This window comes from Xenopus laevis, chromosome 6L (assembly GCF_017654675.1).
Source record: "Xenopus laevis strain J_2021 chromosome 6L, Xenopus_laevis_v10.1, whole genome shotgun sequence".
NCBI lineage: Eukaryota > Metazoa > Chordata > Amphibia > Anura > Pipidae > Xenopus > Xenopus laevis.
This window is the reverse complement of record NC_054381.1, coordinates 65,916,133-65,942,922: the sequence shown is the minus strand read 5'-3', so window position 1 is coordinate 65,942,922 and position 26,790 is coordinate 65,916,133. Positions and strand designations below refer to the sequence as shown.

Below are 26,790 nucleotides of genomic sequence, written 5' to 3'. Positions count from 1 at the left end.
TCTGATGTATTACTGTCACACGACTCGCTGAAATTTGTGTATTATAATAAAGTACCCCCTCTTGTAAAATATGAGGATATTAGAAGTTACCTCGGAGTTCCATGACCTGTATAAAAACACTCGGCCTTCGGCCTCGTGTTTTTATATGGTCATGAAACTCCTCAGTAACTTATAATATCCTTATATTTTACAAGAGGGGGTACTTTATTCACTATATATAAAGACTGTATTTTTATGTTGTTATGAAATGTGAAGCCATTGCATAATCTTCAGAATTTAAAAAAAATGAATCCACACAATCTGGTAATGTAACAAATATTTATTATATTACATCTAAATTAAATAATGTAAAAAAAAAAAAAACAACTTATATTTGCATTGTAAAATACAGACAGTAATTAAAAATGTGAAAGAAATCACACAATCTGGTACATGCTAAGTATTGCCCAAGCACTGGTGTTTTTTGATGACAATTTATATAATAATATATAATCTTTTTGAAGACCAAGTAAAACTGCAGGCAAAATGTAATTTTTCTAGAAAGATGTGTACGCTGCTTAAAAAAACATAACTAAGATAAATTATTCGAAACAACATCCTCCTTATCCTAAGAAGTTTCTTTTTAATAGCCTAATAGCTTAATTGCTTTTTATGGTTTTCTATGACAAGAATGCGTGGTTAAGTCTATGTATGTCAGCAGAACTCACAATAATTACTGAGTAATGACAAGAATGGACCCCGCATATTCACTCTTTGAATCCTGTTTCCATTGTCCCTTGTCCATTTTCTCTATAAGTGCAGATCAGATTGTGCTAAATGTAAAAGTAACAAATTCCTCCCAGATGTCACTGCAGCATATCCTATAACAGAGGGCAAGTGATAATCTATTTTTTTCTTGTAATGCGTATGACTTAAAATTGAGACTGATAGTACAAGCTGGTTCATTGCCAAAAGAAAGATAAGACCTGAGGAACTATATTATTGAGCATTAGGAGACACATTAAGTAGCCATCTGCTAATGCTCCATACAGATACCATCCTAATTGACAGACATAGAATAAACACAAACTGCCATATGTAAACAGTTACTTAATGCGCTTGCTTTTCTGTCAAAAGCAGCTCATACACTTCCAAACATAAATAAACATAAATAGATGCATTTGCTGTGGGCAATATGACAGCAAAAATGATTTTGGCTAACTGAGAAACATAAACTAATGATCTTATCTCTACACATGTTATCAATTTAGATATAAAATGATCTTCTTAATTAGGATCTTCCATAAAGCATTGCCAAAAAAGAAATACACATCCCTGACAGATCCTGCATAGTTGTCCCCATAGAATTACCACTTCCTGGACAATTGTTTCCCCTGCGTTCAAGGTCTTCAATTCCACGTTTTCTCTTCACAATTTAAGTGCAGTGTGTGAGTAATTCACTTTTATTGCACGTAGCTGCATAAATATCACATTTTCATATGCAACTGCATAAAAATGCAGCATCCTTGCTCAGGAAACAGAAGGATTAATGGGTGTGCCTAAAAAGGAAAATGCAGTATTAATACAGGGGGAACAAGACAGAAAAAAGACAATACATTTAGCAATATTTATAGGAAACTCTACAGGAGTAGCAAATATGTTAGCAAACTCCTATAGAATCTATGCATCAACATGAACCATTACCATGGTATCTATATAAATCTACAATTCCATTTTCTCTTTGCTCTACGATTAAACAGTTAAAGAGGTGGTTCAACTTTTTATAGTATGTGATAGAATGGCCTATTCTTAGCAGCATTGCAATTGTTTTTTATTCTTTATTTATTTATTTTACACAAAAGCCATGAATATCTTATAAATTATATTCTTATAAACGGTGAGTTCTGATGTCATCAGTTATAAACGGTGAGTTCTGATGTCATTTCTGTCACATGACTCACTGAAACTTGTGAATAAAGTACACCTTCTTGTAAAACATGAGGATATTAGAAGTTACCTCGGAGTTCCATGACCTGTATAAAAACACTCGTCCTTCGGCCTCATGTTTTTATATGGTCATGAAACCCCTCTGTAACTTATAATATCCTTATATTTTACAAGAAGGTGTACTTTATTCACTATATATATATATATATATATATTTTTTTTTTTTTATTTATTTATTTTTTTTTAAATTCATAAAAGCAGTGGTGTTTCATCTAAACCTACTATGTTAAGAATTGTTTTTTCTTTAGAAAAACTTGAGGGACAGGAATCTGTCATATTTAAGTAGTGGAACATATACCAAGCTTGCATCTAGCCTAAAATTGTTCAAAATGACATTTCCGTCTCACACACATGCCTGCATAAAAAGCATGTTAATAATACTCCATGAAGAGTAATGACCATGACGAGAGTCAACATCCACCTGGGACTGTAAAATCTTTTCTTCCATGTACACACGTTGACAGCTCTTAGTGTGGAAATATTTTAGACCTTTATAGACAATGTTAACACCTTTAATGAAATATAACCAGGGAACCAATCTGTTTTTCCATACAGCTCTTTAAATAGTTATTATATATATATATATATATATATATATATATATATATATATATATATATATATATATATATATATATATATATATTTAAAGAGCTTTATAAAAACAGTTATTTCACACAGAGTTATTTCCTCCCTCCATTACACAACATTATAATTCTGATTCATTAGTTGGGGAAGTTTTTGCAATCAGACAAACAGCATATAATAAAAGTGTAGAATGAGAAATTGCAGCTTTACCTTTTTTTGATTGATCAAAAAAATGATCTTTTATAAGTTACAAGTTATTTATCTGTTTGTAATCATACTGTATTACAGGTATGGGATCCGTTACCCAGAAAGCTCAAAATTACAGGAAGGCCATCTCCCATAGACTCCATCTTCATCAAATAATTCTAATTTTAATAAATTATTTTGATTTCCTTTGTAATAATAAAATAGTGCCTTGTGTTTGAGTCCAACTAAGAAATAATGAATCCTTATTGGAGACAAAACAATCCTATTGGGTTTAATTCATGTTTAAATTATTTTTTAGTATACTTAAGGTAAGTGATTACACAATTACAAACTTTATTTTAGAATTCAGACAGAAGCAGAATGTTGCATACTTCACATTTGTTTTATTGTTTACTTCTGTTTCCACCACTACACTACACCACGAATCATGACACAGATATTTAAAACTATATCTTCATATTTTACTGACTTCATTTAAGCCCGCTAATCATAAATGTAAGTGCATTAGGTTAGTGATCACTGAGAAGTTGTTATTGGTTAAGGAACCTTAATTTTTGCGTCACTACATAACCCACAATATATTTATAAGAATTATTTATTTAATGTGATCTACCATATTGGCATAAAATTATTTAGCACTAGCAAAATGCAAAATTAACCAAAAACTAACTTGGGTGCTTGGGCAATAAATACCAGTGTTCAGCATGAGTGATGGAATTGTATTTTAATGTATTTAACTTTTTTGGTGGGCTAAATGGTGTAGAACAGAACATTTTAAGAAAGGTTTCAGATTGCTCTTAATTCTGGCTCAGTCGCAATTAAAAGCAAATTTGCAAGGAAGCAAAACAATCTAATATGATTCTCACTCCATGTCAATTCCCCTCTATAATGAACACCTCCTTATATAATATTCACAAAGCTCAAACAGGAATGAGTTCACTATGCACAGCACTTATTTGATTCTAAGAGGAAATAGTAGGGGTAAAACAAAAACTGGGACCACTTGTCTTTCCCAATATTTAATAAAAAAGAATCAGAGATGTCAATGATATTGTGTTCCTTATAACTTACATTTCTATTCAGGCCTTCTAACTATACATCTTCCATTGTGACTATTTCTTTATATTTTTTACATATTTAATGGTTTCACAGAGGAAAATAATATGTGTTCTTTTTTGTTTGTTTGTTTGATACACTGAATTTTAAACACACTTGCCAAATATACAAGTATGGGATCCCTTGTCCGAAAACCTGTTATCCAAAAGCTCAAAATTATGGATTGTACTTGATCCAACAAAGATATGATTAATCCTGATCCTGAAAGCAATACCAGTTGGGTTTATTTAACGTTTACCTGATTTTCTAGCAGGCTGAAGGACCAGAAAGCCCCAGTCCAGAGCATTCTAGATAACAGATCCCATACCTGTACCTGTTAAATCTGTAGCAATCATAAAATGATACAGTGTGCTGATTCTACAGTCACAGCAAAATGGCTTTAAATACATTAGGTATAATTATGTGCCCTTTTACCTTGCATCTCAGCAGCTTGCTGAGATCCAGAGTCAGCGCTTAGAGACAACCTGCCCCCTTTGGACATTCTTTCACAGAGTAAAGTGATGTGTTTCTTCAGTCTGGAAGTATCTTTGGGTATGCTTAGATGGCTGGTAAGGTTCAGGGCCTGCTCTTTAGAACTTTTAGACAGGCATGTTCTCAAAAGATGTGATAAAGCAGCATCCACAGACTCCTCCCAGCCCTTGGCAATAGAGAAAAATACAGGTTATGGTATGGACCACTCAAAAATACAAAATACTGAATTCTGAATATTTTGAAGCAAGGCTGACAAGTTAAGCTGGTAAAATATGGCTAGACCTGACATGTTAAAATGTAGCATCTGGAGAGCACTGCTAAATTTAAGTTTTCATACTATAAAAATGTATATTTTCAGAGCTAATAGAGTTTTTGGTAAAATTACTAATATTATAAGCCTTTCATTTGTTTTATATGACTCATGCACAGAGATGAACATTTCTGTTCCACTTTACTGAAAAATGATTTAACAAGGACTTTATAAGAGGATTCATATAGGTCCTGCTCGAGAGTTATTTTCATATTCTGTAACACTATTTGTGCTTTATGGAGATATACAACATATCCATATGGAGTAAAAAAAAACCCAGAAACAATATAACATCAACATCCTTCACTTCACAGTAACAAATGTGCTGAACAAGCAAAAACTGCCAAGTTTTAAGGGCTAGATTAACAGAGAAACTGAAAATATAGTAAAAAAAAATATTGCAATGTTTTAAAATGGAAAATAGCTCACATTTTCATTTCCTGTCACAGACCTGGACTATTCGGAATTGTAAAAATAAAGTTTAAAAAAAAAAAAAAAGGAGAAACATTCTCCAGGTAGCACTTTAGGCTTCAGTTCTAAAACTTCCAGCTCATCAAACATATTTCCATGCAAACTCCAGAGAATTCATGTCAATTACCATTAAAGAATAATGTTACAAAGACATTATTAAAGACTGCCATTTCAAATAAAAGGATCTATTTATTACACTTCATTATGGTAGCGAGATTTATTCAACTTCCGACCTTGGTAGATTCATTTTTCTTTCGGGACTATAAAATAAAAAATAGCTCAAGTGGAATGGCACTGTATGTTCCAGACAGGGAAAGCAAAGGAAGGCCACTATCACTTAATTTATTGCAAATGAAATACGTTCTTGTAAATACACACAAAGGGGTCTTTCAGCTGAGGCCCACTGAAATGTAAACTAACTGCTTGATGGCAATTTGAATCGGATTACTCATTTATTCTCCCAATCTAAATATAAAGTGGAAGCCACTTCATACAAAAAATGGATGATACAATTTACAAATTTACGGTGCTGAAATGAAACTGGTTGCGAAGTTGCCAGGTTGACAATTAGAAAGCATACCTATTACCAGTGTTCTGGTTTACCCCGAAGGAAAGCTATTGGCAGTTTGCTGCTAATAGATTAGCCACAACAGGGCAAGCTAAAACACAATTTTAATTCTTTAGAATTCTTTTGCATACCCGAGTAAACAGCTCTAGACACTGTCTCTGTTTGTTTAGGATAACAGCTGCCATATTAGTTTGCTGTGACATCACTTCCTGCCAGAGTCTTTCCCTGCTCACTTATAACTCCGAGTCCAGATTAAAGCAGGGAGGGGAGGAGGAAGAGGAGCTAAGTGAGCATGCTCAAGCACGAACTCTGAAAGTTTAAGCTGAAAACAGGAAGTCCAATTAGAAGGAAAGAAATGTGGTGTTTCTTTTGACAGAGGACTCTCTGATAAAGCTTACATCATTTTAGCCTTTCCTTCTCCTTTAACTACTATTGGTCATTTGTTTGATCTGGTACAGTTATGAGGAAAAATAACTGGGTGAGGAACATTATGATTACAGTGAAACCTTTTACAAGTTTCTTTACAGTTTTTTTTTGTGATCCCACAAAAATATAATATTTTATGCACTATTTTTTTCTGGTCCCCTGAAAAGTAAAATGGGGATTCTAATGTATATAACTGAAGTGGATATAAAACCCTTAACAATAATACGATATCTATATCTATGTAGGTCACACACCAGGCTTTTTATCTCCTGCACATTATTCTAAACATTCCAAAAATGACACTTACTGTATATACATATACAAATGCTCACTCTCTCTCTCTCTCTCTCTCTCTCTCTCTATCTCTCTCTCTCTCTATATACAAACACACACATATATACTGTATACATGTTCACACATATAAGTATACATTATGTCATATACAAAGCTGCAACAACACAGACAGTTAAATGAATGATAAGCCAAAAGGCAGCAATGTGGGTAAAGGAAACAAAGAATGAAAAATCTTCTGCATTAGAGTGTGCCAAAAGAAAATAAAAAAACACATGGATCTATAAAATAAACCCATGCATCAAGTGTCCAAATCCAGGCGTTAACTATAAACCCCAGCTTAAAATGTATGCCAGATGGATTAATTTAACAACTTCATTTTACAAGATGTACCAAAGAAAGCCTTCACTTTAGTTTTCAAACAGCCTGGAATATATTTTCAGAAAATTTGTTGCGGGCCTCCATTGGCATCAGTGGGGGTAAATCACACCTTTTTTTGTGGGTGACCTGCTAAAATTCATTTAGCGCAAACTGTAAAATGGTAAAGGAAAATGAAATGAAAGGTTATCTGGTTTCAGACTGATCATAAAACTCTGTGTGCACTGTCATAACAATAATAAGGTGAGGAATTTTATATGGCAAAGTGCTAGTAAGGAGGCCGTAAATTCCAACAGAGGTGTTCCGGGTGACATCATTAGCCACATGAGAAGGAGACTGGAGAGGTGACACCAACCTATAAGAAACATTTTACTACTTTTGAGATCCTTAGTTATTCATTTTAGCTATATAGGATTTAGATCGGTCACCCTTAACAAATATGATATTGTTAGATACAGCAACAGCATTAGCACCATATCTGCAGAGAGATATCGATCATTAATGAAAAAACTATACCCCCAAAAATGTAGGTCTCTATAAAAAATATATTGCATAAAACAGCTCACATGTCAAACCCTGCTCCATTTAAAAAAAACATTTCCATAAAAATATACTTTTTAGTAATATGTGCCATTGGGTAATGCTAAATATGAAACTACCATTTTAAGTACCAAGAGCTGCTCCCTTGGATCATATGATTTACAGTGCATACAAATAAACCAAGGGCACAAATACATGTTAGGTTACATGAGCCAATTAATGGACAAGGTTCTGTCTCTTACTCCCATACTTTTTCCTGTTACAGTTAGAGCTGCAGTATTTCTGGCCAGGTGATCTCTGAAGCAAACAGACCAAAGTGATGGCTCGTGGTAAAATGTAAAAGGGAGATATCTACTGATATATATATTCCAGTATTGTTAAGATTCTTTAACAGGCCACATAATATAATATGAACTATCTGTTGGTTAAGTATACATTCTGGGAGTATCGTTTTCTTTAAAAGAGAACTAAAGCTTAACTAAAGAAGTAGGCTAGAAATGCTGTACATTATGTTTTGGGCTTCTGTTCCAGCCCAAGGAAACCATCGCCCTTTAGAAGTAAAGATCTTCAAAGATGCCCCAGTAGCTCTCCATCTTCTTTTCTGCTCATTTCCTGCACATGCTCTGTGCTGCTGTCAGTTACTCAGCTTAGGGGCCGACTCAAAATATACAGTACACATAGAATATAAATGTCCCAATATAAGGCTGATTAGTAATTAATACAGAGTATCAATACATGACAGCACAGAAACCAATGCAACTAGCATCAGAATTTAGTAATCAGCCCTGTAGCATAGGCTTATATTACAGGCTAACTTAATTTTCTGCTTGATAATTTAGGACAACCCTTAACCTTAGCCTCTCAACAGCTGCTTTGAGCCTACCGAGCATGAGTGTGGCAGACACTTTTCAAGATGGTGACCCCCTGTGACAAGTTTGAAGTCCTGGATTATTTCTGATATTGAGAATCTGAAATATGATGCTGGTACAATAAGTTCAGTATTCAAAATATGGCATTTTTAGCCATATTCATTTTAGGGTTTAGTTCTCCTTTAAGACAACTTGGCGCTATAGAATGTACCCATGACAGAGGACATGGCCCATAAATAGGTTAAAAAGGTCACCTGCAGAATCCTATGTTTGTGATATAGTCTTAAAATACTCACAGACCAGCACTCACTAGCATGTTGTACAGCTGTAAGCTAGTCTTGCATACATTTAAAAAAATAGTTTTCTATAAAGATTCTTATAATTACATAAAAAAAACTTAATTTTCATTTTTTCTTTGCAAATTAGTGAATATAATTGGTGCTTGTTCAGATTAAATACACCAGTCTTTAACCATGATGATAAATGTTACTATATTTCACATCTGTAGAAAAGACTTGGGCTGAGGAGAGTAAGGGAAATATTTCTGTCTTGTAACACTACATGCTGAATGGGATATAGATTACTGAATGTGTTAAGAACTGCCATTTATACATTTCAAGAGTGTGTCATTTTATGACTTAGGAATATAATGTAGACACAATGGTTTTTATATAGAAAGATAAGTACTGCCAATACTAGGTTAAGCCAACTGGTCAGTGTTTTCTCAGCTGCGAGTACAAATGGTCTTAATCAAATTTTTTCTATGTCATCAGTTATGCTAGCCAAGCAGGTTTATGACACATCAGAGCAATACTGTTTGTCAGCCGCAGATGTAAAATTTGATACACCCTTCATTTGTATCAGGCTAACACATATGTTCTATAGTTTTCCTGAAATTGTTTTTACTTGAGTCATATCTTTTATTCCCAGTTTAGATCTTAACTTATACAGTCGTAAATTGTGCACATGGTGGGCAGGACTTCACATTGCTGACATCTATGAACTGATGCTTTGCATTTAAACACCTGAAATGACTATAATTTGTATACTTTATATTAACCATAAATGAAAGATAATGAGGAGAGCAATGTATACTTTATGTATGTATATGTATATTCTTGATGTTGCATGGCACAGCATAGTGTTTAAAGCATCTAACAAATATAGGCTTATAAGAAATGATAGCACAAATGTGGTAAACTTTAGTGTAAGGAATAAGGTGCAAATAGGGTTGTGTGCAAAGGGCTGTAATTGTGTTAGTCCTCAGACTTATGAGGGAATGTAATATTGGTCGCTAACCCAAAAATCGTTCTCAATTCTTCACAATTTGAATAAAGGTTTGCAAAGTAAACAATTTTGCCTTTTCGAACACTTTGCCCATCACATGACAGTTGGATAGCAATTGTGAATTTTATAGTTTGCGAAAGTGTGCAGTGTATATAATAAAACTTCTTAATGAAAAAGTTGTTACGTTTGCCCCAAAAGTTTACACCACCTTCAAGCAGGTGTTAAGGGTCAGGGCACACAGGCAGATACAGGTAGATTAGCCGCCCTGCGACAAATCTCCTCTTTTTCGGGGCGACTAATCTCCCCGAACTGCCCCCTGCCTTCCCGTCGGCTAAAATGTAAATCGCTGGCGGGATGGCACTCGGCCCCATTCGTTTTCTGAAGTCGCCTAAAAATGCCTTCGGAAAATGAATCACACCGAGTTTTTGAATTGTATTTTCACAATTAGGTACAGGAATTCAAGACATAAGGACAAGTCAAGCAAAAGGTTTTAGGGTTAAGGTAACAAGGGTGACCACACTAAACATTAAAGGAGAAGGAAAGGCTAAAATTAAGTAAGCTTTATCAGAAAGGTCTATATAAATACACCAGTAAACCCTCAAAGTAATGCTGCTCTGAGCCCTCTGTCAAAAGAAACTCAGCATTTCTTTCCTTCTATTGTGTACACATGGGCTTCTATATCAGACTTCCTGTTTTCAGCATAAACCTCCAGGGCACGGGGTTGAGCATGCTCAGTTTGCTCCTCTCCTCCCCTCTCTGCAGTAATCTGAGCCCAGAGCTATGACTGAGCAGGGAAACTCAGGCAGGAAGTGATGTCACACAAATTGAATATGGCAGCTGCTATCCTAAACAAACATAGAGAGTGTCTAGAGTCATTTACTCAGGTATGGTAAAGCATTCCGCAGAATAATTAGTGTTATAGCTTGCACTATTGTGGCTAATCTATTAACAAAAAAACTGCTTCGGTAGCTTTCCTTCTCCTTTAAGACCATAAACAGGGTATTATTATTAACACATATTTATAAAGCATCAAAATATTCAACTGCTAAAAAAAAGGGTGTACATACAGATTACATACAAAAACCAACCAAGAGGTAAAGAGGGACCTGCCCAAAAGAGTTTACAATCTAGTGCGGCTTTCAATAAATTCCTTATGTACACCACTGAATTTTATTATAATGTTACGTTTTTATTTGCCCTTATAAACTATGCACAATATTAATTACGGAGACTGCGGGTTTCTGCCCAGAGAGGCAGGATTGGTCACATCAATATCAAATGGCTCTGTGTCTAATCTCTACTTATTTTCTCTGGAAAGGCTCATGATTATGGCATGGGAGCAGGATAATCTCCAACCAATAATGTCATTTTGGGGTGACAATTTCACCTGCAGCCTACAAGTAAGTTTCACTGCTAAGGGAAAGTGTGGGTGTCAAGTTATGGAGACAAAAGAAAAAAAACAGAAAGGGTGACATCACCCTATCCCTGGATTATCTGTCTTGATTGTGATGAGGTACAGCCCTGCCTCTTTTAACAGAAACTGCTGAGACAAACCGCAGACAAATCATAACTTATGACACAGTCCTACCCGTGATACACATACTTTTTCAATAAAAATATTACCAGAAAGTTTGGCTCTAACAGCATATAAAACAAGGAGGAAACAGTGGCGCTGACTGAAAAAACACAGGGGCTAACTTGTACAAATGCAGTTGCCAATAGCAACAGTTCAGCAATTAGTTTTGAACAGCCTGCTATAGGTTGGAGAATAAAAGCAAAGACCTGATTGGTTGTTAATAGAATAACAACTGTGCTTGCACAAGCATCCACAAGGATTAACAGAATCAGCCATCACAACATCACCAGACAGTGCATTCCACAACCTCACTAACCTTACTGTGAAGAACCCCCTACGTTGCATCAAATGAAAGTTATTTTCCTCTAGTCTGAAGGGGTGGCCTCTGGTGCAGTGATCCTCTTTATGGGTAAAAAGGTCCCCTCCTATTTGTCTAAAATGTCCTACAGAACCACCATCAGAAATTACGGCCCCGTACAACCAAAATGTTCTGGGCCCCATGCCCCCCCCCAGCACAGATGGCCCCGCCCACCACAGAAGGCCACGCCCATCAAAGAAGGCCCCATCCAGACCCAACACCACAATAAAAAAAGCCACACAAACATGGGTGCTAAAACATAAACACAAAAAATCCATTGGTAGCCAGGGACCCCCCCTACAAGTTAAAAGAAACAATTGGCGGTTAGAGGCCCCCCATAAAAGTTAAAAAAATGAATTGGTGGTCAGCCCCCCACCTAATAGTTAAATAAAAAACATTAGTGCCAGGGTCCTCCCTACAAGGTTAATGGAAGCAAAACCAACCTATTGGGTTTATTTAATATTTAAATGATTTTGTAGTAGACTTAAGGTATGAAGATCCAAATTATGGAAAGATCCGTTATCTGGAAAACACCAGGTCCCAAGCATTTTGTATTTTTGGCCCCACACCTGTACAACGATATCTGGATGTTCAGAAGTTACCTGTCGCGCTAACCAGAGAAATAGAATTGAGCGACCTATACTGCACAACACCATGGGACAAGTGTGGAAATAGTGACATTCCATTAGTAGTAAAGCAATGGAACACTGGTGTGAGTCACTAGTGCTACTGTGCCATACTCTACCGAAGCATTGCCAGATGTACAAACTACATGTACAAACTACAAGCAAAGTGTTAAATGACAGCACGTGCATTAGGCAGCAATATGACAGCACAAGTGTGTGAACAGCTGTCCATCTCACCCCCCCCCCCATTATTTTCAGCAGTCATGTCACCTCTAAAGAAGTGTTTCTGGGCAGTTTTCTCAGAGAACCCAGGTGAGTCACATTTGTGGATCAAAAATGGTCCTGTGACCAGTTAAGCCATATGTTATCACTGCTCCTTTCTACTACAGAATAAATGTCCCATTATTAAATGTATTAGGGAGACCCTATGCAAATAAGTATCTCTGCTCTAGGAAAAACGTCTCATGCAATCCAAATGCTGCACATATAATATCTAGCAGGAATGTGGCAACTCCACAGCAGGGAGTTAGTTCTGTTAGCAGCTTGGACTGGGCATGGGATACTAGTTCCAGGGTCAGCAGCTGGGTTGTACCTGGTGGGAACGTACAGCACAACAGCCTATCCGTGTAGATTCCACCCGCCTCCTGTTCCTAGAACACTATGTCCGCCCTTTGACCCACGAATGCAACTCCCCTTCTTACCACATCGGCTTAGTTCGTGCTTCGGGTCTTCGGCTGTAGCTCCCCTTCTTACCACATCGGCTCCGTTCACGATTTGGGTCTTCGGCTTTGGTGATATCCACGCTCTTAAGAGGGGCCGGCCAATCCTGGAAGCGCAACACAGCCCGGTCCCCCTTTAAGCCTAAATTATGCCGGGCCCAGGACAACTCCCCCCCCCCGTGCCCCCCTGATGGCGGGCCTGATGTCCTCTAATGTACTTGTAAAGTGTAATCATGTCTACTTGCAAGCATCTTTTTTCCAGAGAAAACAACCCCAACCTTAACAGTCGACCCTCATAATTTAAGTCTTCCATCCCTCTAACCAGTTTAGTTGCACGTCTCTGCACTCTCTCCAGTTCATTTATATCCCTCTTAAAGGAATTGTCCTGGATAAAAATAAAAACTGGGTAAATAGATAGTTTGTGCAAAAAAAAAAATAAGTTTATAATAAAGTTAGTTAGACAAAAATGTAATGTATAAAGACTGGAGTGACTGGATGTCTAACATAACACAACAGAACACTACTTCCTGTTTTTCAGCTCACTTGGTTACCAGCAGTAACTAATCAACGACTTGAGGGGGCACATGGGCCATAACTGTTGCTTTTGAATCTGACCTGCATGCTGAGGATCAATAGCAAACTCAATTAACAGTTATGTACCATGTCGCTGACTAATTCAGAGTTAGAGAGCTGCAAAGCAGGAAGTTGTGTTCTGTTCTGTTAGACATACTGTCACTACAGACATTATACATTACATTTTTGGCTAATTAACTATATTATAAAAAAAAAAAATTATTTTCACACTGAACTGTTTCTTTAAGTTAGAAGCATGACATAGGAACCCTATGTCCTTTTAACCTCCTGCCAATATACATAAAGGAGAGCACCACAACCCTTTGCACTTAATCTGTTGAGACTAAAGTGTTGAGGATTTGGGTGCAAACTTATTATGTCATGGGACAAAAATGCCCACAAAGCGCAGCTGTATTTTTGCACTTTGCACCTTCTCCATAATAATAAATTAGCTTTAAAATATTTCATATATATGCCGTTGGCCTCATGCTTTTATGTGGTCATGGAACTTGGCGTGACAAGTACATTTTAAAATAGAGTGTTACAGTATTCAGTGGTGTAACTATAGATGAAACGTTTGTGGGGGGGGGCAGCAGAGTGAAAGTAGTTCCAGATGGGGTTGGGCGGAGTGTGCCGGGGACCTGCCTGGGGCACCTATTGTGTTGACCCGCCTCTGCTGTTTACTCTATACAGTGGGCTGTGGTGGTGTTGGTGGGCCGGGTACGCTGTTGGGATTGGACTTTTATTCAGGATTGGAATATTTATTAAACAGAACTGAATATTTTTTATCAGTCCCAAATAGTGGATTCGGTGCGCGCGCACACACACACACGTCTGTTTGGAGCCGGGATTCTCATATAACAGGTGTACTGTGCCTGGGTGCTATCAGCAATAAAAATAGATATCCACGAAAAGAAATAGCTGACGTTTTGGCTACCACTTTCTCATATATATATATATATATATATATATATATATATATATATATATATATATATATATATATATATATATATATATATATATATATATATATATATATATATATATATATATATATATATATATATACTCGAACTCCAATGTGTATTTGCAGGTGCTGGGTCAAAATCCAATTATAGATATATATATAGATGTATGTATAGAGGCAGATTTATTAAGGATCGAGTTGTGTTTTCCATAAAAATTTGAGTTTCCAAGGTTATTTTTCAGGTTATTTTTCGAGATTTATTATACCCCAACCCTTGAAATACCTTGAATCCTAAAGTACACCATCTAAAACCCGTCGAGGTAATGTAGTTTGTTGCTCGAGATTTTTTCGGAGGGTTTTTAACAAAAAACTATATCAATTTGAGCTTTTTTTTCACCAAAGACTTCTAACACCAAAGAGTTTTCAGGTTGTTAACCCTGAACTCGCTGAACAGAGTTTTTCTGACATCAGCAAATAAACTTTTTTTTTGCCATAACAGTATTTGCCTGATGCTTTACATTACCTTTCTTACTAACCTGTTCCGATATTAGGGAGCTGCCATATTTGTGCAGAAGTAGTCTGTTAGCATTAGAAACTAACTGACAGGTTAAGAAGGGACAGTCAGGTTGGCAAAACAGTCAGGTTTAGGAACTTCAAGTGACAATTACTTACAAATGCAGAACTATCAGCGAAAAACACTCAACATGACCTATAAGTAACTTTTTATGTAGATTATTATTTTAAAAAGAAAATTTTTATAGTGTCAGTATCACTTTAAATAAGACCATTCGAGTTGTGAATTCTTTCAAGTCCATTCAAGGTATAACAACTCTAAAATTCGACCTTTGATAAATAACAAAATGTCAATAATTAGTAGAACCATAATACTAGTAGTAACTTTTTGCATCTTTTTTTTTTTTTATAAAGTAGTCTGTATTCTATTATGCAGAAAAAATTTGTATAGCTTTACTCTTCACAATATAAAGATAACACACTGCACAGCAATATGGTTAATGATTTGCAAACCACTAAATCAAGACCTTTACAAAGGTTTATGTTTAGGGAAAAAACATAATTTTGGCCACAAAGAGAACACTTTTGGAACGTAAATTAAACTTAAAGGACAACTACATCCTCTTTTTTTTTTAAAAGAATTGTGCCTAGGGCAGGGTCATACTTATGCTAGTATAAATGCATTCTATGACTGTACAGGTTAATGAGTTAGGGAGTTGTTCCTGCTATGAAAAGTGCTAATTATGGACCACTGGTCATGACTCTAATGTCTTAATAATCCTACTGGATTGCTGGCTTCTTTTGTGCCCAGAGCACCAGTGAGACAAAGGCTACTTACTTAAAACTGCAAGCGAACATTAAAGGAAAACTATACCCCCAAAATGAATACTTGAGCAACACATAGTTTATATCAAATTAAGTGGCATATTAAAGAATCTTATCAAACGGTAATGTATATTTAAAGTAATACTGACACTAAAAAATTATTATTCAAAAAGTTACCTATAGGTCATGTTGATCGTTTTTTACTGCTAGCTCTGCTTTTGTAAGTAATTGTTACTTGAAGTTCCTAAACCTGACTGTTTTGCCAACCTGACTGTCCCTTCTCAACATGTCAGTTAGAGTTTCTAATGCTCAAAGACTGCTGAAGCTCAAATATGGCAGCTCCCTCAGAGAGGAATATGGGGGATAAGATGAGTAATGTAAAAGCATCTGTAAGTACTTTTTATAGAAAAATTCTCAATAGCACGCAAAGACAGTATTATGATAGATGTAAAAAAAGGTTTAATTTTTGGTGTCAGTGTCTCGTTAAGTAAATTTTGCCCTTTTATATCTCTTGCCTTGAACCACCATTTCCTGATGGTCTTTGTGCTGCCTTCCTATGGGGAAGGTCTAAGCTTTTTTTGGTCGTAGAAAAATCGTTCGATCGATGGATTAAAATCCTTTGAATTGTTCGATTCGAAGGATTTAATCATTCGATCTAACTAATTGCGGTAAATCCTTCGAATATCGGCAGTCGAATATCGAGGGTTAATTAACCCTCGATATTCGACCCTATGTAAATCTGCCCCTAACTGTAACAGGAAGAAGTGTGGGAGCAAAAGACAGAACTCTGTTCATGTGACCTAACATTGTTTGAGGGGTATAGTTTTCCTTTAATTTCACAAAAACCTGTGTTATAAAGAAAATGTAGACAAAAAAACATACAGCTCTTCATATTTCCAATAAGAAAATCCATAGGGGAAATAAAGGAACATGAATAGAGTTCAGTCTGTTTTTGGCAGCATTCTAATTATGTGGGGCATGTAGGTGCCCCCCAGCCCCCAACTTGCACATCAATTGGGGGACAAATGGCTTTTCTATGGCAGGCAGTAAGTACAGGGTTGGCCTGCACCCCCTACACTGTGATTTTCCTGCCACAAGGTGCACATTGCGTCCATTTTCGTTAACAGAAGTGCATGGAAAATGAACACAGAAGTGCATTCAAAATTAACATTAAGGGCATGTTCGTGTATGGGAGAAACATAAATGACCCCTAAAGTATTTTAGTTTAGATCGATGAACATTAAAAAAAACACAATCAAATTTAAAAAAAACCTTAAAACCTTTGTGCAACGTAACAGGTACAGGACAACTATAAATAAAAATAACTAACCGTTTAGCAAACCAGTGGCAGAAAAGAAATGTTATAAATATAACAAAAGAGCACAACATCATCTATTCAAAAAATAGCCCATAAAATATTTAAAGCATATATTAGTCTGGTAAGGAACAAAGCAAGAAGTGTGAAAAAGCAATGGGCACTTGAAAACTCCATGACTCAGGTTATGAAAAAATAGTCAATTAACTTATTACAGTATGATTTAAAAGAAAAAAAGCCTATGATTAAGTGTTTGTGCGCACAAGGCTATCCTTTATTGGCATACATCATGCTATAATAAAGTAACTATTTTTACATAGCCCGAGTAAGTGGAGTTTTTAACTTTACAACACTTTTCTCACTTTTTGATCCTTGCTGGACTGTCTTTCCAGACAGAGCACCTTAACTTCTTCTTACTGCTTTGTTTTTTTTCCTTTTTTTTTTTATAGAGAATCCTCTCTTGCCAACTATAATCTGTATTTGACAATATACACATATAGTATAAGCACTCTCCAACCATTATGGACTATTCGCCTTGCCAAAAAACAATTGGTTTTGCAGACAGGGAAGCAAAGATGGGCACAGACAAAAATATTGAACGCCCCCTCATTAATGCTGCTTTCCCCACAGCATTCAAAGTGCCTAAAAGAGTTAAACAGTAGCACATACACTATTCTAAAAAGAACACATCGGTTTAAACCCAGACATAAGAATACACACACCTCTGCAAAACTGTTATGCAAGGTACATAGGATACTGGTAAAAACAAAAAACAACTGCACTGTTTTGGGCACCATAAGTTGCTGTGTTTGATTAAAGGGGTTGTTCACCTTTAAATTAACTTGTAGTATAATGTAGAGAGTGATTTTCAGAAACAATTTGCAATTGTTTTTCATTTTTTATTATATGTGGTTTTTGAGCTTTTTATTCAGCAGCTCTGCAGTTTGCAATTTCAGCAATCTGGTTGCAAGGGTCCAAATGACCCTAGCAGCCATGCACTGATTTGAATGAGACACTGGGATATGAATAAAAGAGGGCATGAATAGAAAAATTAGTAATAAAAAGTAGCAATAACAATACACCTGTAGCCCTACAAAGCATTTGCTTTTAGATGAGGTCAGTGACCCCCATTTGAAAGCTGGAAGGAGACAGAAGATAATGAAGGCCAATTGAAAAGTTGCTTAGAATTAGTCATTCTAGAACATACTAAAAGATAACTTAAGGGTGAGCCATTCCTTTAAGTGGTCTCACTAATTCGTCAGGTGTATTTACATATGTATTACTGGAGGTTTTATGTTTAATCCATCTTCACAAAAGACAACAGGCAATGCAATACAGGTTACACATGGTAAATGTGACGCAAAGGATATTCAGTCCCAAAGGGGTTTTAATTAGCTAATTTTACAGCCACTTTTGTGCTTTCATAGAGAAGTGCAATTCAGTTGTTATGGATCCTTCCTTTTACTCACAAACTATTCCATGCTTTGCAACTGAGTTTTTAGTTATCATCATAACAGAGCATTCAGGCCACAGTGGCTAGGTAGTGATTTTCTGGTGGATTCTGAGACTTAACTAGATTGGCACATTGGGGGCATATTTGTCATAAGAGTGAAAACTGGGTGAACTATATTACTACCATTTGATAAGTATGCCCCTAAATATCCCATACAAGGGAACAGACAGCTGTTACATTTCCCTGTATAAGACTATTATTCATTGATTGTTTCCCTCTCTGGGGCAAATTGGAGAACCTTCAATGGGTGATTTGTCTTTTTTGGGATCATCTAGCAAGAAGGCACCTTTGGCTAGAAATGGTATATACTGGCATGCATCACTGCTGTAAGACTACATACAAAAATTCTCCTGTCCAAATACTGAATTGCATGCAGGCAGTAAAGACTATTATTAGATTATAATGCATCTGTCCTTGATACACTGACTAGAACCCCCTTGCACATTTATGGTTCAGACTTGCTTCGCATATACACATATAGTACATGTACATTGTCCTAGTCATTAATCAGGTAGAACTGTTCATCCCACCAACTAATGAATCACATAAAGTAAGTAGCAAAAAAAAAAAAAAAAGTAAAAATATTGTCTTGAATATCCCACCAGCAATAAAGGCTGGTTTCAAGGTTCTCAAATTTGACAATCTTTTATATGATCATTAAATCTCATGGGTCATAAATTGGTGTGTCTGATGCAATTAACTTATCACTTTTTAATGAGTAGGGCTTTTAATGAACACTGAAGCTTTAAGAGGTTATAGTAACTGATTTAATGATGTGGCCACTTGTCCACTAGTGACTGAATTGAGACCACCTACTTTTCTTGAAGCACAGGCCATTAAGCTTTTGTTGCATAGCAGCCTGAGGGGTGATTAAATAGCTAACACCAAGGTGAAAAGATCAGATTAGGATCCACAATGAATGTCCCTATTCATGAGGAATGTCAACTCAACGAGCATCGCCTTCATGTCTGCACTTAAGTCTGTCTGCAATAAGAATGCTATTAAAGAATGGTAGTAAAAGCTTGTTAGACATGGTTTGTACACTGCATACCAAGGAGAGGGAAAGTGTATAATGAGTCCATTACAAGAGTCTTTCAGGTCCCACTGTAAAGTGCTCTGTTATTTATTGCTACACATACATCTAACCCTTTCCTCTACTTTCTATTCTGCAGATACCAACTCATGATTTTAAGATTTTATGAAGTGCCCCTCTAATTAAGTTCTAAAGAAATCAGTTTAATTTAATTGCAACCAATGCTTGTATGCTTTAAATCATTTATTTCCAAGACAAATATATATTTTTAGAACTGGTATTATACCTGCTAAAGACTATAACAACATATGGCCAGAAGTCACTGCACCAAGTACAGATGAATTTAAACAGTGTGCCAATCCAATCGTATGCATTATTAATATTGATTTTTGATCATATTTGTCCAGTGTCATGCAGCAGGAGTGAAAATCTATTTACATAAAAAAGAGACAAAACATAAACAGCTGTCTGAAGTGCTAATAAAGGCATTTCCAATGCATATTCAAATCTAATTTATAATTGTAAGCATACTTAGTATGACTTAGGATCTATTATATTTATATATAATTCTGCAAAGATTTTATGATCCCTGTAATGAAGAAAAGCTTTCTAAAGGGACATCATACTAATGAATTGTAGATTTTCTCTGTAATCTTTGCTGCTTTGACTATACAAATACTAGACATGTTTTAAGGACAAGGAAACTGTAATTTACTGCAGTACAGGGAGAGGAATGTGCCAATTTACCTTGCTTTGCCCCTTAGTTAGGCTTAGACTTAAGCGCATCTACAGTAGAGGTTACTGTGCATTAGAAGTCTAAGGGGCCCATATAAGATTGCATGTGCTTTTTAGTATGTGGGGTTTCATGCCAAGAAAGGCTCAGCAATCATTGTAAGTTTGCCCAAACACGCTTTTTTTAACTAAAAAAAAAGACAACCCAGATTTGCCCAACCCTCAACATATTGGCGTCCCCTGTGAATTTAGGTTTCCTTGTCCTTTAATTGATAAAACAAAATATACTTATGCAGTGAATATGTAAATTAAGCATCTGTACACACAAGGTTCCTGGTTCTGATAGTAAATAACCTGCAGAATGGGTGTGTCCATGATGAATAATAAGTGGGAAGGCTTAAGGTAGAGCAAATTGTGATACATTCTATCTTTGTCCTTCTTGATAAAATTGTATGCACTAAAACTATATATTTGAGGACTTCAGAAACTATTACAAATGAAAGCAGGAATCAGGCAGAGTAAATTCTTACTTGTGCATCCACAAGACAATTTTTTGGGCATCTTGGGACCTTTCACAAATGTGTTCATACATAATTGTTACATTTAAGGAGTATCCCACAGCAGTCTCTTTCACTAGTTAAATCTGTTGCACCATGAAAATCATTAAAAAAATGAACTTGTTAGCATATCTCCCATACTGCACATAACCATGTACCCATAATACTAGATTTTGTACAAGTTGATAAGAGAAGCCATGAGTCCAGCATCTGATACCGGCAGCTCTCTATCTTTGATACAGCTTTAAAACACGAGGCAGATTTACTAAAGGGTGAAGTGGCTGTCGCTAGCGAAAATTCGTCAGAAAAACCATCCACAGGGACATCGCCAATTTACTAACAGCCATAGAGGACAATTCACAGGCAGAAAAGTACATCACTAGTGAAAAAGAAAAAAGTGGGATTGTCTTTAAAAGTTGTAACATTTTTTTAACCATTTGAGGGGCATGCCACATTTTCTTCCTTGGACATGTGTAATAATAAGTGGTCACTTCAAGCATTTGCACCAACATGTCTAATAGACGTCTATACGACCTATATTTACTCACCCTATTCAAATTGACCTAAGCTTTAAGTGTACTAACGAAGTTTCACTAAGCAGAAACGAACATTCGTGAAAGTTCGCTATGAAATGCTTGACAAATTACACTAGCAAGACTTTGCCAGTATTCGGCTGCTGAGACGCAACTTTGCATTTAAGTGAATTAGCGCAGTGGTAGCCAAATTGCACCTGACAAAGTCGCGTGAAGTGTGGTGAAGCCTTCGCAGGCGAAAGTTTGCCCTTTAGTGAATGTGCCCCAATGTCTTTAACACATGGACATTTCTTACAATATTTTATATGGGATTTGGAAGCAAATAACTGGAAAGAACATTGTACTTGATCCCATCTAAGATATAATGAATCCATATTGGTGGCATAAGAATGCTATTGGGTTGATGTTTAAATAATTTTAATATCCATAAAACCCTTGGTCCCACGCATTCTGAATAATATGTACCAATACCGGTTTGTTTTATAAACATTGACCTTAAATAACTTTGTGCATTATTAGGTATAGCATATGCAAATGAGTCAAACGTGCACCTGCCAAACATAAGGAGTCATTATTTGGATTGAATTTTTCAGCAGCGTGTCTCCTTTAGCCAAAAGTGAAACAAAGACAAATGAGCTAATGATTGACTTTAAGAGTAAAAGCTACATTGTTCTGAGCATCACTTGTCAGGTGATAAAACTGGAATAATAATACAAACAAATGATTATGTTGGCAATTTTGAGGTGAATAATGTCTCCTGAAAGTCTGCAAGAGTAACTTAAGGAGACAGCTCATGGCATCTCTAGTTTGTGCTTGGCAATACTATTAACAGACATCAGCTTGTCACCGAAAATAACATTCAGGTGTGCCATACAATTGCTTTATAGATCACTGCTGAACCACTGATTAATCTTCACAATCAGGCTATTCATGAAATCCTTAAGAAAAAAATCCACCAGCTTCATCACAGAGCATGAATTATCATTATGGTACACAGGATTGTATCCCATAACAACAGTTGGATGAACCCATAAAATGTTTTTTTAAGTTGGATGCTGGCCTGGCCTAGCTCTTATGTGGAATACTTTTAGGTCATGATCCATTTGGAATAATGAAGAGCTGCAAATAACCAAATCAATGATGTGCCCTCATCAGAGATATCACTGGGGGTCATTTATAAAGTTCGCGCAGCACATATTTTTTCGCAAACGGTTGTATTGCCCATGTTTTTCCCTGAACGCTAACATATTGCACTGCTCTGCCCGTCTTTTAGTTTTTTTGAAAATTCGCATTGTGAATACATTTTCGCAAATGGAGTGCAAATGAGACTGAAGTTTGTAAGAGCGCACCCAATGTGCGGGTTGTTGTGCGCGAAAATAGCATTGACAGTAACTTAAATCCGCACTTTGCGAAACTGTTTTGCAAAAATTTTCTCCGCCACCAAAGTTGTGCCATTATTCAGTCCCAGAATGTGCGCATAAATATTTGCAATTTGCATTTTTTGACATATTGAAAAAGCACTTATACACATTGGCATATTTTGCAATTCTGTTTGCACCACACTTATTCAGCTTTATAAATATAACCATGCACAGGGCAAATATATTCACTTTGCAAAAAAAGTTTATTAATGACCCCCACTGTGTTTCCGACAAAGCAGACAAAACATATGTGGTTTTAAATTGGAGCAGCCCTATCAAAGAAAAATGTAATTTGCAGCTGATAAAAGGTAAAGACTGGCAACTTAAAAGTGCCTTTGAACAGAGTACTAAGATGTTCGCAAATTAACATCCATCAATCAGTTGCATGGATTATATATTCTACTTAAAAGCAAAAGACATGTACAATCTCTTTTTGTAGTAGTGATGGTATGGTAATTTGCTCCAAATTTACATGAAATTTAAAAGTACAGTAAAGAAAACCAAGTTTACAGGCTTATTGTGAAGTAGAATTTAGCAATTACTTAATAGCTTTTAAAACTCTTAATTATCTGCAGTAAAAGTACACTTTGGAAGTTATTCGGTAGGGTATTATTTATCAAAGCTAATGTTGTGTTTTTCCCAAAAAATCGGAGTACTTCGAGGGTAGTTTCAGTAAAAACTTGAATTTTTCGGGATTAAAAAAAACTCAAATTTTTAGACCTTTATTATGCTCCGAAGATGCAAAAAGCCCAAAACAGAAAATACTCTTGCTAAAACCTGTTGAGATCATGTAGAAGTCAAACAAACCATTTGAAAATGTTTTTAGGGTTTTTTCTGTGGCTTGTGCTTGAACACTAGATCAATTCTCGGTATTCAAGGTTTTTTTGCTGATAAATCGATCAATTTGAGTATTCGAGTTTTCCCACGATAGTATTCATTTGAGTTTTGAGCAACAGTTTTGGAGCAAAAAAGAGCAAACCATCAGGGGCGTAACAACATAGAAAGTAGACCCTGAGGTTGCAGGGGGGCCCAGGAGGTATAGGGGCGGCAAGGGGGTATAGGAGATCCCATGAGGCCCATTTTGGGGGCCTGAAAATTAATTTGCTGTACCCTTTAATATCTACTTACACCGCTGCAAATCATCCGTCACAAATATCGTCAAAAATATCACAATGTGTCCCTGTGCTGAATTCAGACAAAGCATATACAGGCATGGGACTTGTTACACAGAATGCTCAGGGCCTGGGATCTCCATATCTTAAGTCTGCAAAAAATTATTTAAGCATTAAGAAATCCAATAGGATTGCTTTGCCTCTAAAAGGATCAATTATATCTTAGTTGGGATCAAGTACAAGGTACTTTTTTATTATTACAGAGAAAAAGCATGTCATTTTTAAAAAAATCTGAGTTATTTGCATAAGATGGAATTTATGGGAGATGGCCTTCTTGTAATTCTGAGCTTTTTGGATAGCAGGTTTCCGGATATCAGATCCCATACCTGTACAAAAAGAGGACAATTGAACCCTAGGTCACACACACTTCCTGTACAAAATTAAAAAAAAAAGAAATGCTATATTGTTTGTTTAGCATGCTATAGTTCCGACGATGACTCTTCTGTGCATTAGATTGTTTTGATAGTTCTTCCTTTATTTACAGACAAACCCAGGAAACATTGTATCCTCTGTATCTGCTGTGTCATTACAGCATGCTGTGTTAATAATATGGTAAATGACCAAAAAATTTGGATTGGGACATACCAAATATGCCAGTGCTGATTTTAAACAGATCACTGATGATAGGGGGTCATAGGTAACTGTTTTGAATTGTGCTCCTTTGTTTAGGGTGTCCTAGCTTTCTAAATCATGATCGAGGTATTTGAGGTGGCTGGATTTGAGTTGGTCAGCTCTTGTTGTTTTCTACAAAACTAGTTACTAAAGAGAACTACCATTCTTTACTGAAAGTTATAAAATATATTGTTTGTGGATCTATAACCCCCCTTGATCCAAGTTCTAATTAACAGCAATCACTCATTTCTGGCAGGCATGGAGCCAGCTGACCAATTATTTTTACTACAAGACTAACACAGCCTTGATTAACCTTGTTCTTCAAACAGAAGACTGTTAAGTAAGGACAAATACAAAAATACCTAGATCTATATTGTAGTTAGACAGAACTGCAGTAGTGTAAAAAGGACATTATTTATCCTTAAATAAAGGAGATATTTATCAATGCCATGCCATTCATTTTTGTGATTTTAACAGTTAACAAGTTGAAACATGTTTTTAATAAGTTCACCAAAAAAAAAATCACAATGAATTTTAAACAATTTGTGTGTGTGTGTGAAGATAATAAAACACAATCATTTTCAAAATTTGTCAAAATAAATGTCTGATAACATAAGTAAGAAATACAGTATGTCAGCCCCATGCTGCATTCTACATAGGTATGCGCCAAATTCAGGATTTGTTCAAGATTTGTCCAAAATAAGGCCCTTTTCAGCAGGATTTGGATTCGGCCAAATCCAAGTGCCTAGACCAAATGAATCCAAATCACATGACTTTTGTCACACAAACAAGGAAGTCAAAAGTGTTTAACTGCGTGCTGGGATCTTTTTCCCCTAATGCAAATTGGGGTTTTGATCTGGTTCAGTATTTGGTCAAATCTTTCTCAAAGGATTTGGGATTTGGCCAAATCCTAAAATAGTGGATTCGGTGCATCCCTACTTCTACACTGGGTTGGTGCATTGCTTTGTATGTCTACATGTCATAACCCAGTCATACAGTACTGTACTATTAACATGGCGATGGCTCCTTAAAACCCGTAGTTACAGAGTTAAACATTTTGGTTTTAGACATATTTTTGGATTTTTGAAAAACAGTGTATAACAAGAACATGGTTTGCACAGTGTATAAGTGATATGGAAATTATAATTAAAACTGTGGTCCTGTACAGTAGCTGCAATAACATGCTAAATGTGTGAAACTCATTTCCACTTTGTATGCTTTTCACTCTATTACGCAATGCTAATATGAAACGCTGGAGATGTTTTTATGTTCAGCCCAGCCAAAGGTTTTCTGGGGACCTACAATAGACTTCCATTAATGCTTCTTAATTATAATTCATTATAATACAAAGCATTATTGTTATCAGCTTGATGAAAAGACAAGGAAGCAGAAATTTAATAAACATTAAGCAGTATCACTGAATGCATAATTTATACCTTCAACAGAATTTGTTTATTGACCTGAAGCAATATGTTGCTATGTGGAAATATATGCATGCTGCTTTTTTTACAAACCCTTTTCTAAAAACGTTGGGACACTGTGTAAAATGTAATAAAAAGAGAATGAGAGGAATTGCAAATTTAAACCCTATATTTAATTACAGATAGTACAAAGACAACACATCAAATATTGAAACTGAATATTTTTAATGTTTTCTGAAAAAGATGAGTTAGTTTTGAAACTGATTTAAAATGTTGGGACAGGGGTAACAAACGACTGGAAAGGTTGTATAACGGTGAAAAAAAGAAAAGTGGTGGAATATCTCACCAATTGGCAACAGCTCAGTAAAATGATTGGGTATTGGGTAAAAAAAATAGCACACCCTAAAGACGCTGGGTCTCACAGAAGCAATTCAAGCAACAAGGCCAAAAGCAAATCCATTGCCTGTGAACACAGTTCATTACTGCTTCCATAAATGCAAGTTAAAACTCTACCTTGCAATTAAGCCATTAATAAATGTGATCCAGAAACACCATTTCCTTCTCTGGATCCAAACTCACTTAAGATGGACTGAGGCAAAAAGTGGAAAACTGTCCTGTGGTCAAAATCAAATTTATTTTTGGAAATCATTGATGCCGTGTCCTCTGGCTAAAGGGAAGGACCATTGGGCTTGTTATCAGCGCACAGTTGAAAAGCCAGCATCCATGATGGGGGTGCATAAGTGCAGATGGTTTAGGTAGCTGAGAAGCCACCATATATACATATTTTGGAGCAAAACTTGTCAAGTTAAAGAT

The 26,790-nt window shown here is 36.0% G+C and overlaps 1 protein-coding gene across 3 annotated transcripts in view; it reads right to left on the bottom strand.

The window, feature by feature from the left end:
• Nucleotides 1–304: 304 nt before the first annotated feature.
• Nucleotides 305–26,790, bottom strand: part of bbs9.L (Bardet-Biedl syndrome 9 L homeolog) — a 138,862-nt gene continuing 112,376 nt past the window's right edge. For all 3 annotated transcript variants that reach the window (XM_018266587.2, XM_018266589.2, NM_001093943.1), the window contains 2 exon segments: nt 4,312–4,534; nt 305–1,538 (listed from right to left, as the gene is read on the bottom strand). In XM_018266587.2, the coding sequence (XP_018122076.1) occupies nt 1,510–1,538; nt 4,312–4,534 (252 nt within the window). In that variant the 3' untranslated portion in view covers nt 305–1,509.